The following is a 17,455-nucleotide window of genomic DNA, read 5'->3' on the forward strand; positions in this document are numbered from 1 at the left end:
CTTTTATCTGGAATCGTTTGTCGAGGAAGCGTGAACCAAGTGTACAACGGTTTCACGCGTCTCTCGGTTTTGCGTTATCATCGAGCCACCTGCGACTCCGAGGACTTTCTCTCTGGTTACCTGTGTGTATAGAGGCGTGTATGAAAAGATGGCGGCCAGGTTTTATTGCTCCGGGCCCGGAAGAGAACGCCCTGGCTTGGGCAACGAGCGCGCGGTTTCGCCTCTCGCGCTTCGTTCGACGGTTAAACGTGAAATTTATGCGCGACCCGGTCGCGGGGATTACGTTGTCGGAGTTTATCGTTACCTGGACGGTAAATTTTAATTGTTCGTGGCAGTGGCGGTTGCGTAACAGGCTGAATATCGTTCGCCGTGCCTGTAAAACGTCTCTTTCTCCGTTCGGTTCGGTTTCGCGCGGTTCGGGAACGCGTTACACGCGGCTGATTAATGCGAGGATTAGAGAAGGCTCGGCCGTCTAGCAACTTTAATGCAAGTATCCGGGCGACGATTAATAATTCAGACGCGACAGGAAACGCGCGCGGACCAGCCAGTCTTGTCTCGTGGATTTAATCGCTGATTCTAAAGTCGCGCGGTAATCGAATTTTTCGTCGCGTGAATCTTCTTCGTGTGGGAAACCTCTTTGGAGCAAGCTCCTTGTTTTTTAAAAAGAATAAATATTGATCTGGGTTGTCTGGAAAATTCGTTCAGATTTTTAAGTAAATGAGTAAATTTCATATCTTAAAGCAGTAATTTCTTTATTCTGTAAGATAAATACATTAAGTATCAGAAATGTACTCTGCTTTCTTCCACCTTCGAAACAGTATAATTCATAATAAGAAAGAGACATGAAAAAATCATTTTGCAGAATATATGCAAACATCGTATAATTTAATTTATTCAAATCGAAGTCTGCACGAACCCAATATTTATTTACTTATTTGTTCAGCAAATATATGATTTGAAACCGAAAAGACATTTTATTTAAAAAAAAAAAGAATATATTAATTTAACTCCCAGCACAGATGAGAAAATTGAATCCCTCCAGACTATAATTAGACATTTAATAGAAACTCTTCCTCCCCAGTTAACAGATTAAAATTGCCTCTCGATTACAGCCGCTAAAAAATGACCGCGAAAGAGGCCTGCACCTCTCGTACACCCAGAAAAGTAAAAAAAATTCGTCACAATTACAAATTTCCTCTCGATAACCATTAGACCAGACCTCAACATCCACCGTAATGACACGGATAATAAACGAATATCTGCGAGTGGCCGCATAGAAGCCTCGCCGACTACCGGAGGCCAGGAGTGACTGTTGTGCAACGTAATTGCGCGGCTCACCGTGGAAACGGCCGATCGGGCCGACGTTTCGCGTAAGAAAAAGCCAATGGAAAACGGAGGTTTGCGGTCTGAACGCTGGGGAGCTAGAGCTGTAAATGTAAAGGTAGCAAGTGTGCAACGCACCGTGGACGATAAAATCCACGCTTCGCTTAGAATCTCCTCTGGTAAGGTATACCATTCGAACAGGTGGAAATAAGACGTAAATTACAAGACGAACTTAGTCCCGATCGCGTGCTCCAGAGAAGGGACAACTCGATTTTCTTGCGCGGAGAAACGGCAAGAAGCACGAAGGAACAACTTCTTGCCGGCGCGGCGTCGGGAAGCAAGAGATCCGTTACGCTACCGACTGCCTAATGTATCAATTTGCGCGTCGACCGATCGTTTGAATAACTGATAAATGTCGGCGAAACGTTTCATTAACTGTACAGGCGGCTAAATCGCGCCTCGTTCGTGGAAATCTGACGTTTTATCTCGTCCGCGGTGTAATTTCCTCGGTGTTACCGGGAACACGGTATTGAGAGGACTTCTCGGAACGAGGAATCGTGTTACTTGGATATTCCACCCTGTCGATATAACGGAGGATGATGATTTTTCACTGGCGAAATATACTATCAATTATTTCGCCAGAATTTCCTCGTCGGCTTTCGATAAAAGGTTAAGTGAAAAATTCACAGAGCGTAGAATAGGTTGGTTGGATAATAAATCACGGAAAGGTTCGCGAGTCGCGTGGAGAAGAGGTCGATGAGGATCGCGAATACTAAGGAGAGAGAGAGAGAGAGAGCAAAAGGGGCCCACGATTGCACGAGATAATTGAAGATAATTTTCTCGGCCCGTGGCCACGGCTCGTGCTGCCATGCCCACTTAACTTTCACGTAAGGGGATGTGACCACTTAGCCGTTACATGCTCGCTTACTCTCCATGCATATGTAAAGCGGTGGCTTCCCATGACGAATGGGGAAAGAACGGGGACCCGTGGCTCGTAACTTACACTCGACCGACGCGTTCTGCGATCGACTTCTGCATCGAGAAGCTCGCTACGAGGCTCGAAGGAACGGGGTGACGAACGATGAATCAATACCGTCTGTGGTGGTTGAAGATAAAAACAGATCAATTCCCCGGAGTACCTAATTCCCAGATTTCCCAGTCATTCTCCGATTTCTATCGCGGTTAAGTACTTTTAACTCCTTGGACTTTGATACCTTATCGGAGGAGAACAATTACAGATTTCATCGGATAAAGGTGCTTATCAATGTTGAGATAAGGGAAAAATCGATAACATCTATTAATCTTTATCTTCGCGATACGAAGAAACGTGAGATTTTATCGAAAGGAAAAAGAAAAAAGAATCTCGACGGCAAATATTACATCGACCTAACCAGCAAGGGACGAACCGAAGAGAGGGAGAAAGCCACGTACAAGACACAAATCTACCAGTTACACAGGAAACACGAGGATACACAAGACACGTCTCTCCTCTTGGACATCGGCAGATTAATCTGACACTTCGATTCCCCCAGAGGGAGGCACGCAAACAGCGCGCCGTAGACACCACGGAGAGAGACAATTCCCTCGGCGGAGAATTCGCCACGATTCGTATTATCAACAAGCCACTCCTCGAATTACCCAGCCGATCGGTATCCGATCCGCCGACCCAGCTAGCCGACGAGATTTCTTCAATTTCACGGATCCGTTCGCCCCCCTTCAATTACCGCCACTTAACCAGCAATAATTAGACGCTCCGCGATTGGGTATCACGCTGGCGCGGACCTTTAAAGCGAGTAAAGTCGAGACGGGGATAAAAGAAGGAACGCCCTTCCGGCTTGTTCATCTTTTTCTTCCTCGTCTCTCCGAACGATCGAGTTCGCCGTACTCTAACTCCGCCCCCGACGCGCCGCCGTGCTCTTCTTTGCTTCCGATCGGTCACGGCAAATCACGGGGAATCTCGTAAAACCGTGAAAGGACTCCTTTTCCATCCGCCTTCTTCTACGTCCCTCGTCGACGTACGCGAGTGAAAAGAACAACCGACCGTAATAATCGTTCCCCCGGAGAAACTATTCTCTCGCGACGATTCGATGATTACCGGCGGGGGATTAGGTCTGTTTTTACGTTCGTTTATGCTTGACCATTAGGAGAGAACGTTGCTCGCGGTATCGTCTAGACTACCGAGGAAATTAAGTAACGCGCTCCGAGGAAGTTCCGACGAGTCTGTGAATAGGTTCGTAGCTGTGATAAAGATTTGGGGGAAAAAATGTGGCATTAGTTGCGGAGGATATTGTAAGGTTGGCGAATAAAAAGTCGTATCGAAAGGCTTCTTTTGGATCTTCCAATTCTTCGGTTCGTTACACTCGTAACACAGGTTATCGTCGAGATAAGATGAAAGAAAGTCGTGCCTGTGATAAACACCGAGGATTATTAGGTATTAGAGTATCCTACGAGTTCATGCAAAATGCGAGAAATATTTTAATAAAAAGTCAAAGAAGCTTCATAGCTTATTTCCATGAAATTCAAAGGTAAAAAGAATTCTACGTTTAGGTAAGGTAAAGGGTTAACAAATCTCTAAATCGAGCAAGTCTAACATAGAAATCCAATCCATCGGAATCCGCAAGAACCTCCATATCTATCGTCGATTTTCCGTAATTCGTTTACGACAGTTCGCGCGATCAATTTCATCCAGCCGGTGTAAAAATGGAATTCGGCCATAAAACCCGTCGGGCGTCCTATTTTTCTCACCTCTGCGCGCGCGCGTCCATTCGCGACAAACAACCGGGAGCCTCGTAAAATCAGCGGTGCAGCGTTTTGCGCCCGTCGATACATATTTGATCGAGCGATCGAAAGAGAGAGACACGAACCGAGAGGGAGAAAGAGGAAGGAGCGGGCGGGAACGTGGTGATGAAGTGGCTAGGCGGCTAGCTAGCAGGGTCATACAGGCTGGGAGCAATACTAGACGTCTTAACGGTGGCGAGCAGATATTTATTGCGCCCGTGGGACAGCGTCGGTGCCACCGATATAACTAAATTCGCGTTTATGGCCCCGGCTGACCCACTCCAGCCGCCAATTTCTCTCCTTTCTTCCGTAACCGAGAGAGAGAGAGGCGAAGCAACACCGCGGCGAAATGAGAGATACTGAATCATTCGTGGGACCATTAAATCGTGTGGATATCGCGACCATGCCACCTCCGACCATCGAGGGATTCTTACCAGCGGTCAGATCGATTTCCCCGGGAATTGCTATTACTCGTTCCTCTTGTCTCGAGAAATTTCGGGCGTTACGCGAGTGTTGATAGTGAAGAGGGGATGGGAGAGAGGGAGAAATTAATTTCGAAATTGACGACGTAAAAATGCCACGGGGAACGAATTTCTATTTTACAGAGCACCGGGACCTGGCATCTGTATATTCCGACGGTTTTATAACAGCGAACGCTACAAGGGGGTGGCTTTACGACGAGTAAAAAGCACCGCGCGGGTGAGAGTGGAATTGTGACAGGCAGCGCGCAACGCAATTATTTTTACGCCGCGTACCTCGCACCTGTACTCTTCGCGTCGTAAACACTTGGCGTTAGACTCCCCGGTATAACGATAAGCCCGGCAATTCAACCGCGGAAAGTTGAAAACAAAAGAGGCAGCGGCAGGCTTTTTTATTCTTTTGGACAAGGGACGAGGGGGTCTCGACGATATCGCGGCTTGTAATGTCCATTCGCGGCGAATTCGTTTTGAAGGATACTAGTGAAGTGGTGTGGGAATTGTGATAAAAAAGTACCGCAATGAGATGCATCGTAATTTACGATTTACGTATGTACTTTGTGGGCCAACGGTTTCGGGCTACGTACTGTGCAATTTTCAGAAATAAGTTAGAAATTTTTTAGCACCCAAATGATGTAAGGTGCTACTGATCACTTCAAACTTAATTGCAAATCCAAAAAAAGAGATGGTAGCAAATTTAATATTACTTTGTAATTCAGAATTGAGGCTCTCAGAAACCGAAGTGACTAACTCCATAAAATAAAATTTATTACATTTGTTATATTTATGGAAAATTAAGCACAAAGCATGTGCTTTGACACTAAAATTGGAAGACTATCAAAAAGTGGAGTCAAGTGGCTCAATTTATATTCCACTGCACCTCGCAATGCAAAATCTTCCGTCACCTCGTTGACTTAAAAATTGCAAATCAAGATAAGTGTGTATAACTATTTCAGATCCTTTCTGCACTTAATTCTGCATCGCAACGTCCCGCAAACTGAGTAAATAAACAAGTACCAACACCAAACTCCTTAAAAAACGAATAAATCATCCAAAACCATTGAAAAATCCACCGACCTTGGTCTTGGACGCATGGAAGTCGTCGGCGATGTTCCTCAGGTTGGCACCCACGCTCGCCCACTGGCTCTCGTTGAACGCCTGTCCAAAGTGGCCGCAGCAGCTGTTGCAGGTCGGCTCTGCGACGGGTCCCTTCTTCGTGGCCGCGGGGCCACCACCCTCCGAGGCGAGCCTGCGTCTTCGTGGCCGTGGCCTCGGGCTTGGCACCGGTGCCAATCCGCTCTCGTCACCGCTGCACTCCGGAAACTGGAACGCCGCGTCCCTAGTTGGGCTGCTGGGAGCGGACACGGTTACCTGGGGCGTCACTGCCGGAAGCTGCTCCACAGCGGACAGCACCAAGTCCGGCAGAGGCAGACGGGACAGGTCAGAGTCCACCAGGACCACTCGATCCTCGCCAGTTCGTCGCGGTACTCGGTCTGAAAAATGAAAGGAAGAGTCGTTTGAGATTGGTGGTTCGAGAATTTGACGAGAGTCTATGTTTTGTGAGAGGATGCAACGAGATTTGTTGGAGATTTAATGAGTTTGTTAACCCTTTCGATGAGTATGCGTTCACGTGTGATAATTATTATTATTGCTTCAATAAATAATTTTTGTTGCGACCTGATGAGGACGCAACGAAGTCTCGGTTCGGCGGATTATAGTAATAAGCCACTTAGTCACATTTGGCCGCCAGACCGAGGTGCCGACGTTCGGAAGACCGCAATATTCCCCCCGTGGACTCACCAGCGCGACATTCAGACAATAGGTCCCAAAAACACTCGGGACCATAAAACATTCGTTACCAAAAGGTCACAGTTTTCGTCGACCAATAGCCGAACACACCACGTTTTCCACCTCCATAACACAACCACCAATCAGAACCAACCTAATTCCTATATATACATCTACACACCTGAAAACCGAGTATTAACAGTACATCGAGTGCACGAGACACATCGTCAAAAAAAAGAATAACCGAATTTCAACTAAACATCTACCAACGAACCGAAAGCAAATCATCTATCAAACATCTACATCAACGAACCGAAAGAAAAACATCTAACCCGACAATCAAGTTTCATTCCACCTCGAACCAACGAGAACTATCAACAACCTGCGCCAGACTCCTGGTCATAACATTTGATCAAAGTCCACGACGCAACAATTTTAACTCATCAGCAGACTGAGCATTTTTATGAGTACGATTGAAAAAGTAGAAGCTAGATAGGTAATTGTTTTGCTATATTTTGGGTTTATTCATATCTTTCTGCTTAATATGTGCATTCTGCGCATTTTCGTACCTTTAAATTTTTCATAAATGAGTAAAAGTAAGCAGTCTATTCGTCACAAAGTTTGTGGAAGTTTCAGTTGACTGTATATCGCGACACGATTCGTTTACGAGCAGATTTTGTCACAAGCGTGCTGGAGCGAAAGGGTTTAGCAGGAAGTTACACTTGCATTTCCAAGAACTAAGGTAGAGCAGCGAGTTACATTCCCTTTCATAAGTATTAGAACACTTACTGAATGTGAAGTGAACCTAAACTGTCATTACAAAATTATTCAGTCTGGAATCTCGTAGTATAAAGAGTATAGTCGGTGAATTAAATATGCGTCAAAGTAAACGTGTTTTCAGTGTGTTGACAAGGGGATTGACGGAAATACGAGAAGATAAGTCACCATGCCATCACAACACGTCAATTCAGGCACAGAAAAGATTTCAAACATTAAAAATGCTAATTGACAATTTTAAGTTGTCTATCACTGTCACCATTTACAATTGCACTATACTTATTCCACCGACTGTACGTTTATCTTCACTGATACATGATGTCAATCAATTTCAATCACATAATACTTTCTGCACAAACATAACGCGTGTTCCAATACCTACGAACAACGGTGTAAACTTTCTACCGATTTTTAACGTCATATCTAAGAGATTCAATGTCCCACACAGCACAATAAATTTTCTGAGAACGTTGATAGAACGCTTACAGATAGATTGAAAACGATTTAAACTCTTTTGAACCCGCCTAGATCGGAATCTACGAAATGTACGACATTCGAACAAACGATTAAAAATCGCATACATTCGTTCTCTCCTATCTCGCGATCTACAACGCGAATTACTAAAACGTCTGATTATTCGAATCAAATATCCCAGCCTACCTAGACTACACAAGATATCCGAATCGTCTGATCACTCTCGACCGCAATAATATATCAATCGCTCGGGCCAAATCTACGCGTCGAATTTCCACCGCCGTCTCTCTTATAAATCTCCCGGCGAAATTCAACTCGATAATCCTCCGAACCGTCCCGACGTAAAGTTCAAACTTTCCTCCGATTGTCCGATAAGTTCGAAGCTCGGTCGATTCATCATCGGGCAACTTCGATCACTCCGAGCGATCTTTCCTACTTGCTTACTGAAAACAGATGGCCGGGCGCGATATCGTAATCGACGAAATACGCGAGCGACGGGTCCGGCTCCTATTCAAACCAGTATCTGGATTTGCCATCGATAATTAATCGCGGCTGCGGAGTCGTGGTTGCGTCACACAATGGAAATGCTACGATCTACGCACGCTGACGACGGGGCCACGCTTATAAGGTTTAATGCCACACGTTGGCTAGACAACGCACGACCCAACCGAGTTGCCCTGTAATGGCAACCGTCCACATTGTTGGCTAATGATTGTCTGAAAATTTACAACGCTCCGACCGATAGCCTTCGTTCCGTGATTTCGACACGATCTACACGTACTTGCACACAGATACACGCACACTTTCAACGCGAAGTACCGTCAGAGGAGTCATGTAATGAGTGTGTTTCTTCGGAAAAATGCGAATGTTAACTAACTCTTTGCGATCGGGATATTCCCGGCAAGGTGATTTTTCAAACTCTCTGTGAACACCCTTTGCCTTCAGAAACGGGGGAGAATTACAATAATATGCAGACAGTGTAGGAATCGACGGAAAAAAATTTTGAGGACCCAATGGGATTCGAACCCGGGACCTTCGGGTTATCAAGCCGAGGCTTTGCACACTACGCCAACTACTCCCTCTCTATTTTCCCTTGTCGGTTTCATATTTTAGTATGGAGGCCCCGATACTACAATAGCTCGAACAAACTCGTTTCAATAAAATTTGGGCAATAATTGACCGAGCACGCGCTACCAAAAAATAATTCCAGTACGACTAACATGCCTACGGAAACCTCGAGGCTCGTCCGGGTATCTTTCCGGTCAGGAAACGCTTCGATATCGGCTAGCCACGGCAGACAGCATGTCTGGAGAACGCACGCGTTTCGACGCTTTTATCATCGTCTACCGAAAAACAGACACGTCTCTTCGTCGTTTCCCCGCGTCGAAAGCAGATAAACGCTGCGTAATTGTGGGCTGTGAGCGAACCGGTAGATAGAAATGCAAGTTCGCCAGAGGGACGAAACGCTTTTTACGACGCCTTCGATAATTAAGAGCGGGACACGAGAGAGCGAGAGGGGAAGAAGAGGTTAGGGCTACAGTTGATAATTAGTTTTAACGAAGAGGCTCTCGGGGGCAACGAGAGATTCGTAGCGAGAGACTCTCTAGCGGTTTATTGCTCGCGCCGATCCTCGGACGCAGTAACGCGTTTTACGAACCGCGAAATGGTACTCGTAAACAGAGTGCAACCGGAATTTTTGGAGCAGCTAGAACGTTATCTGGTCGATGTGAGAACGCTTTGAAACAGTTGAACATATACTTCGCAGTATAGAATCACGGAGAAGCTTGAACTACATCGCACTACGCGGACGTATGAATAATCGCGCTTGTATCACTGACTCATCTGCTAGTTCCATTATTCGTTTCCGTACCTCGGTCGTGGCGGGTTAAACGCGTTCGATGGCTGAGCGTGTGTTCCGATAATGCAAGGTATTTCGTCAGACGTTAAGTTATTCTGAAATAATATGTAAGAGGTTGTAGTACTCCTTTTTTATAATGTAATACTTTTTACTGGTGTAGGATGGTTGTATGGGTGCTCTACTTTTGCTTTCCATTCAGCATTCTATTTATACTAACACTCGTGAGGCGGTGTTTGCTCATCCATTTGTTCACAGTGCACTTGATTTCAGCGAGGAAATTCAGTTAATCGGGTTTCGAGGAAGGAGGAGATTTAATTTGTTTTATAACCATTCTTTAAAAAATGTGTAATTCTTTTGCAAAATTTGTTATATGAATGAATCGAGAGAAAGAAAGTATTAAGTATTGTTCTTGATATTGTTATCACCTGTTACATATTACTGTTCACATTTATCTACGCATCCTATATATTCGACTGCATAATAAAAATATTTAATTTGTTTTATAACCTTTCTTTTGAAAAATTTATTATACGTATGAATCGAGAGAAAGAAAGTATTAAGTATTGTTCTTGATATTGTTATCACCTGTTACATATTACTGTTCACATTTATCTACGCATTCTATATATTCGTGCGCATAATAAAAACACGACAATGATACTGTCTAACCAGCAACTCAATCTAAATTAAACCAAACTCACTGTCACCCTAAAACACAGTTAACCCCTTCGACAAATCCAAACGTGACATTTCAATCATAAAAAAATCTTCACCAAACCTCCTCCGTCAATTTCAACTTTCATAACCGCAACGATCCAACGAAAACCGTCTTTCCTCATCAATAATCGATACGATCGACAGCGAACAACCAATCGAACGCATCCTCGACACCACGGAATACCATTACGCGCCCGTGGGCTGGCAGAAACATTTAAACACGCTGGGTTTTTCGCGGGAGGAACGCGGCGTGCACGTAAATCGAAGGCATGCGTGACAAAATAACAATTCCTCCGCGCCTCAGGCCGCCATTGTCTCTCATGGGGTCCGTTTATCGCGCCAGCTCGCTCGCGCGCGTGCGCTCTCTACATGCTCGCGGTTGCATCCTTGACATTTCAAGTAAACGTCCGCGCCGCGGCTCGATACTCGCCGAGCTGTAGAGACTCAGGCCACAACACTCTCGCCGTGGCACTCTTTCACTTGTGCAACTCGAGCTGGAACGCTCATCGGCCACACATCGTCGCTTGTACTCAAGCTTGATCGGTTAGATCGCGAAATCTTCAACACAGAAGACTTTTCACCGCTTGCAAAACAACGGCTGTACCTATAACACCGTTTATTTGAACGTATCAAACGTGGAACAGTTGCGTGCTTTCTATCTGGCGCTTTTTCGGTTAAGAAATGTTAGTGTGTAGAGGGGGGACAAAGGTTTGTGGGAAGGAGAATTTTTGCAATGTTTGAGAATCGATTTATATAACGATCTTGGCTAATTATCGATCCGACAAGTCGCTTATTAGCGCGGATTCTGTCGCCGAGCGATTTACGAGCGAGCTGCGCGTGATATACGACCAGCCTAATTCTGATTTATGCCCCCCGAGGCGGCCGATATAATACTTTCGATCTGTTATCTCGCGGCGCGCGATTTTCGCCGCGCTTTCCCTTCGATTTCAAGGCGATCAGCTTCTGCTCCTGTCATAATGAAATTTCAATTTTTTTTTTTCTGAGGTGCTTTTAAGAAACATTCTGATTTTTTCTCTTGGGGAGAGTGGAAGTTTGGAATTTAAATAGTTGAGGCGGTCGGCTTTCGCTCCTGTCATAATGAAATTTCAATTTTTTAAAACTGTGATTTTAAAAAACATCGGGAAATCCTAACTTTTCTCTGGTATAGATTAGAAGTTTGGAGTTTAAATAGTTGAGGCGGTCAGCTTTCGCTCCTGTCATAATGAAATTTCAATTCGTTTTATCTGCGATTTTAAAAAATATCGAGAAATCTTAACTTTTCTCTGGTATAGATTAGAAATTTGGAGTTTAAATAGTTGAGGCGGTCAGCTTTCGCTCCTGTCACAATAAAATTTCATATTTTTAAATCTGTGTTTTTAAGAAACATGGAAAAATTCTGATTTATCTCTTGTGTAGATTAGAAATTTAAATAGTTAAGGAGATCAGCTTTTGCTCCTATCACAATGAAGTTTCAATTTTTTTTATCAGTGATTTTAAGAGAAATTAAGAAATTTTTATTTTAAGAGAAATTGAGAAATTTTTATTTTTCTCCTAGGTAAATTGAAATTTGGAATTTAGTTAAAGCGATCAGCTTTCGCTCCTGTCATAATGAAATTTCAATTCTTTTTATCTGCGATTTTAAAAAATATCGAGAAATCTTAACTTTTCTCTGGTATAGATTAGAAATTTGGAGTTTAAATAGTTGAGGCGGTCAGCTTTCGCTCCTGTCACAATAAAATTTCATATTTTTAAATCTGTGTTTTTAAGAAACATGGAAAAATTCTGATTTTTCTCTTGTGTAGATTAGAAATTTAAATAGTTAAGGAGATCAGCTTTTGCTCCTATCACAATGAAGTTTCAATTTTTTTTATCAGTGATTTTAAGAGAAATTAAGAAATTTTTATTTTAAGAGAAATTGAGAAATTTTTATTTTTCTCCTAGGTAAATTGAAATTTGGAATTTAGTTAAAGCGATCAGCTTTCGCTCCTGTCATAATGAAATTTCAATTCTTTTTATCTGCGATTTTAAAAAATATCGAGAAATCTTAACTTTTCTCTGGTATAGATTAGAAATTTGGAGTTTAAATAGTTGAGGCGGTCAGCTTTCGCTCCTGTCACAATAAAATTTCATATTTTTAAATCTGTGTTTTTAAGAAACATGGAAAAATTCTGATTTACACAGAGAAATTCTCAGTATGTATCCCCTTTGTCCAGATTAGAAGTTCGGAATTCAGTCGCTGCTCCGATCGTTTCTCGCGATACGATTTAAAGAACTCGGCACCGCGAGCGATTCGAAAAAGGGAACGAGTGCTCGCGCGTCCTACAAAAGCGTCCCGAGCAAAAAGTGCAGCGCGCACGTGGCGAACACCCGCGCGCACACTGCGTTCGCGGTCTCGCGCGTGCACTGTGGTTCTGAGAGGAGGTGCACGCTTCGAGGGACTGGTTAGAATCGACGAAAAAGAACCAGAGAACCCGTATACACGCGTATAGAGGGGCTTGCACTGGTATATATATAAAGAACAAGGAGAGACGAACGAAGGGGGACGAAGATATAACATAGAAGAAGAGAAGAAAAAAAAAACCTCTACCAAAAAAACTGGGTTCGTGAAGACGTGGAGAGAGAGAGAGAAAAAAAAGTTTCACGGAGAGATAGAGCGGTGTAGATAATCCGTGAAGGGTAAAGAAAAGAAAGAAAAAAACGAGAGAGAACCCGAAGGAACTCGAGGAAGCAAAAACGACGAGAAGAAAAAAAAATTCGTGGAACGAGTGGGAAATTTCGAGTGTGTGTGACGCTAGAGAGACAATGTACAGTGTGCAACACGCGTTCCGTCAAAGAGAGAAACAGAGAAACAAGAGAGACACGGGAAAACGGCGAAGAGTGGGAGCGAATCGAGCTTGTTCCCCGGCATATGCGAGCACGTGACTCACACGGAGCGCCCTTTGTACGCGTAAGTGCAACGCAACTTGTTACAGTGGACGTGTAACGTCAACCCTAGCGGCGCTCGTTCGCTCGCGCGATCCACACGACGCGTGTGTGTGTGTGCACGCGTGACCGTGCACCGTGTGTGCGCCATACGTGAGATGCAGTGAACGCTCAACTGCACAAAGAACCCCTCTCAAGGCCGCTGCAGCCGCGACACACACACACGCACACGTGTTATGCACATACGCGCGCGCGCGCGCGAGAACGCTCGCGGTGTGCCGCCGCGTATTATACGAGCCACGGAGGTTTTTATCGTGCCACTCTTTTGCCACTTTTCCGGGACAATGGGACGGAACACAGTCGAACTGCGTCGTATCAAAGACCGATCGGATCGTTTCGTCAGATCTACAACCGGAGTGGGGCACCAGATTAATTTTTACGCGATTTGGACGTCGACGTTGGAGTTTCCACGGGGAAGCAGAGCGAGGGTATGTGCGTTCTTTATGGCGTGCGGAGTCACCGCTGAGTTCTGCTGCTGGCGTAATTGTGGTGTTCCGTGGGGTATTTTGTTTGTAACGTTGGCATTAACCTGCCAAGCGGATCTACTTTTCAAACAGAGATTTGTAATTAAAAGTGAGAAAAAATTGCGAGCAGTTACTTTGTTTTACTTCTGGTGAATGGGAATGTGACGGAGTTTGTAACTGAAAATGAATCTCGGAACTTCCACGGGAAGTAGAGGGAGGTTGTGGTTCTTTATGGTATGTGGAGTCACTGCTGCGTTATGTTTCTGGGTAATTGTGGTGTTTGGTGGGGTATTTTATTTGTAATGTTGGTATTTATGTGTTAACAGAGTCCACCTCTCAAAGAAAAATAAAATCCCACAGATTTATAATTAAAAATGGACAAAAAATGTAACCCGTTACTTTGTTTCGATTTTCGAAAATGCGAATATGATGTAATTTGTTTAACGATACAATTAAAAACGAACAATCCCTCGATAAATATTTTATTGTATTCTAAGTATTAATTAACTCGTCTTCCCAAGTTTCCACGTTAAATAAAGATCATTTTCGATTTTTCTCCGGTAATTCCAATATTCTTCCCACTTTTCAAGAAATACCAAATAATACTCGTTAACCAATGACAACCTAACTCCTCTTCCTCAATTAACAGCTTAACTAAACATTACTTCCAATCCTCCTCCGTTAATTCCAACATTCTTCCTACTTAAAAAAAAAACAAAAAATATAAAAACACGTTAGATAGTGTTTATTCATTAAGAGAAAAAAAAAGAAGGTTTCCGTAGATATCCAGTTTTAGCGCATTTCTCCGGTAAAGTACATGCGCAAATGAGTCACCGCGGCAGGAAAGCCTAACCATTGAATTTATGTGTGCGCAACTTCGTAGTTTACGTTCTGTTATAGAAAATATCGTATCCTGAGCCCATTGGAGGGAAGCAGGGTCGTAAATGCGCGATGATTTCTCCAGGATGTGGACGATCGTTCTCGTGTAACGTTGCTGAAATCGCGGCAAACGGTGAACGTTTTCGCACAAAGGCGAGGGGGATTCTGCGTCTTACTTCGAACCGGCACGGAATCAGGTACTTTCGAACGCTTCGCGGAAATCTCGTAAAACCTCCGGGCCCCGATATAAATGTCCCCTACCACGTTCTTACACGTGGAGGACAATCGATTGCTCCATTTTTCTTTTCATTCTCTTCGTCTTTCTTCCACCTGGAATCACGCGGACGGATTTTTTCGTCGTTTCGACAAGTTCGTTTCAAGGTCTGCCAATTAATATTAAACGAAGATTCTTGGTCCAGAATTTCAGAGTGCTCCATACAGTGACCGAAAAAAGTATTCGTACACCCTATAAAATGGAATAACTTTTTTAAAATTGGGCCAAACGACTTGAGTTTTTTTGAGAAGTTAGAAAGATTAGTTTGCTAGATGATGCGTCAAAAATTTTTTGAAAAAACTACAATAAGTCGGAATCGCGAAGAAAATAGCGAAGGCCGTTTTTACAACTTTTTTATCGGAACTCGTAATGAAAATTTAAAAAATATGTTTTGTAGATCTATGTCAATTATACACACGCGGAAAATTTCATCGAAATCGGTTAATGTTGCTATGAGCTACAAACGGTTAAAGATGGTGAAAATCGCACTATTTCACGACTTTCGGCCTAGAACTGTAATAAATCTGCAGATTCTTACATCTTTCGATGCCTGTCGTTTGTTTCTCCATCCACCGATTTCGATGAAATTTTCAGCGTGTGTATAATTGACATAGATCTACAAAACGTATTTTTTCGATTTTCATTACGAGCTCAGATAAAAAAGTTGCAAAAACGACCTTCGCTATTTTCTTCGCGATTCCGACTAATTGCAGTGTTTTCAAAAATTTTTTTACACATCATCTAGTAAACTGATCTTTCTAACTTCTAAAAAAAACTCAAGTCGTTTGGCCCAATTTTAAAAAACTTATTCCATTTTATAGGGTGTATGAATACTTTTTTCGATCACTGTATATAGGGGAGAGTCGGGGAAACACGAACGCGGGGTAATTGCGAATTCGCGTATATAACGGTGTTAGAAAAACACGAACAATTCCTCCTTCTGCGACATGATCGCTCTTTGCGAGTGCAATTCTAGGCCGCCAATGCAAAATAGTTGACACTGATCGAGGTAAAAACTATCGAAGATTCTTGCTCGTCTTCGTCTCATTTTTTGAAGGAAGTAAAGCAAGTTGTAGCTTTTGTATTTATAATAGTATACTATGCGAAGCAGTAAACGTTGTCTCTCTTTGCTAATATTGTGAAACCAAGATTCTTAGTCCTCAATTCCAGAGAGTTTTTAGAGTTCTCAAATAATAATCCTGTTATTCCAAAAAATTCTATATTCAAAAAATATTTAGTTTCAAACGCTACTATTGGGTGATTAGGAAAGTAGCGAAATGTAAGAAAAATTCAAACTGACGTATCTCTGTTTCTAATCGAGATAGCGACAAAAATCAAAGCTATTTTACTCGTTACTTGAAGATAAATTCAACGCACTCCTAAAATTACTCCCAAAGTGTTGAAGCAAAATGTTTTATGAGTACTGCGTGGAAAACTCGACATCCTAAAACATTGGAAGAAGCGAGTTCTTCTTCACGTTACGTTTATGACACGTCCGCTAAATATGGTTTGGGGGTGCCTGCGAACACCCCAGGTATAAATGTGCACACTGTCACCACGTTTTGTATGCAGTTCTAATTGTGCGCCCGTCTTGTGAACATCGTCTAAAATATAATTATTTACCTATCTTACTCCTCACGAGTCATTTATTTAATATAACCCCTCAACACAAAGCGAACTATATTTTTCGCGATGGAGCGTTGTCACGAAAAATTCAACACCCGCGCAAAAAACATAATTCGACTTACATCCACCCCTGTTCATCTTACGAATAATTTAAGCAGTGCATTGGATTCGCCTTCAACTATCGAGAAAAATACCGTCCAACTTTTATCGCTATCTCAATTAGAAACAGAGATGCGATAATTTAAATTTATCTACGAACTCTCCGAACAATCCAACAATATTCCCCTTTGCTCGCTCTCGAGTTCTCCGCGTGTAAGGATCGTTCGCGAACACAACGATCGCTCCGGTATGGAAACGGCCATTGGCAGATACGTTATCGCGATACAGGCAGCGGGAAAATGATAAAAATGAAGGAGCAAGGTTGCGCCACGGCGAGGCCTGCCATCGATTTCCTACGACTATCTGATTACCCAATAAATTCTGTCCACCGGTTCTCTAGCAACGGCTCGATCGGATTCTGCGGTGCAGAAGTTGTGTCGAGGAAAACGTTCCGTGGCTCGCTCGACCGATTGATTACGCTCTTATTGGCTACGTGACTCGTGATTTCGTTGTCGGCGGAATTAATCGAGCCCCGACACCGATCGACCGTAAGTACAATGTCCCCCCGGTGATCTGAAAGCGTTCTTTCTCCGTTCCTTTCTTTTTATTTACTCCCTCTTTCCCCGTTGGGAGCGGAGATGATGGATAAATTGTAACGAGAAAGATCGAGCACCGGTGAGTTTAGCGCGAGTTTCTCGGGTCTAGATTAATTGGCGCGGTTCGATTGATTATTGTAGCGGGAAACGAATGCATTGGGCGGTGTTCGGGCTTGTTCTCACGTTCTCAATGTATTGCAATCGAATTATAAATAGACATTTGTGTAGAGATATTAAAATTTTATGAAAATTCTTCGGTGACTAAAAATACTAACGTGGAGAATAGAGTGTCTCAAGAAAATTTGAAAATGTCATTGGAACAATTTGAATAATTTTTGCAATTC

The 17,455-nt window shown here is 43.3% G+C and overlaps 1 protein-coding gene across 1 annotated transcript in view; it reads right to left on the minus strand.

Moving 5' to 3' along the window:
* Positions 1–17,455, minus strand: part of LOC108576044 — a 28,601-nt gene that overhangs the window by 2,397 nt on the left and 8,749 nt on the right. Inside the window, exon 2 of the mRNA XM_017938989.1 lies at positions 5,655–6,070. Within this exon, the coding sequence (XP_017794478.1) occupies positions 5,655–6,070 (416 nt within the window). The remainder of the gene's footprint in view (positions 1–5,654; positions 6,071–17,455) is intronic.

The sequence above is a fragment of the Habropoda laboriosa genome, unplaced genomic scaffold (genome assembly GCF_001263275.1).
Source record: "Habropoda laboriosa isolate 0110345459 unplaced genomic scaffold, ASM126327v1 scaffold309, whole genome shotgun sequence".
Taxonomy (NCBI): Eukaryota; Metazoa; Arthropoda; class Insecta; order Hymenoptera; family Apidae; genus Habropoda; species Habropoda laboriosa.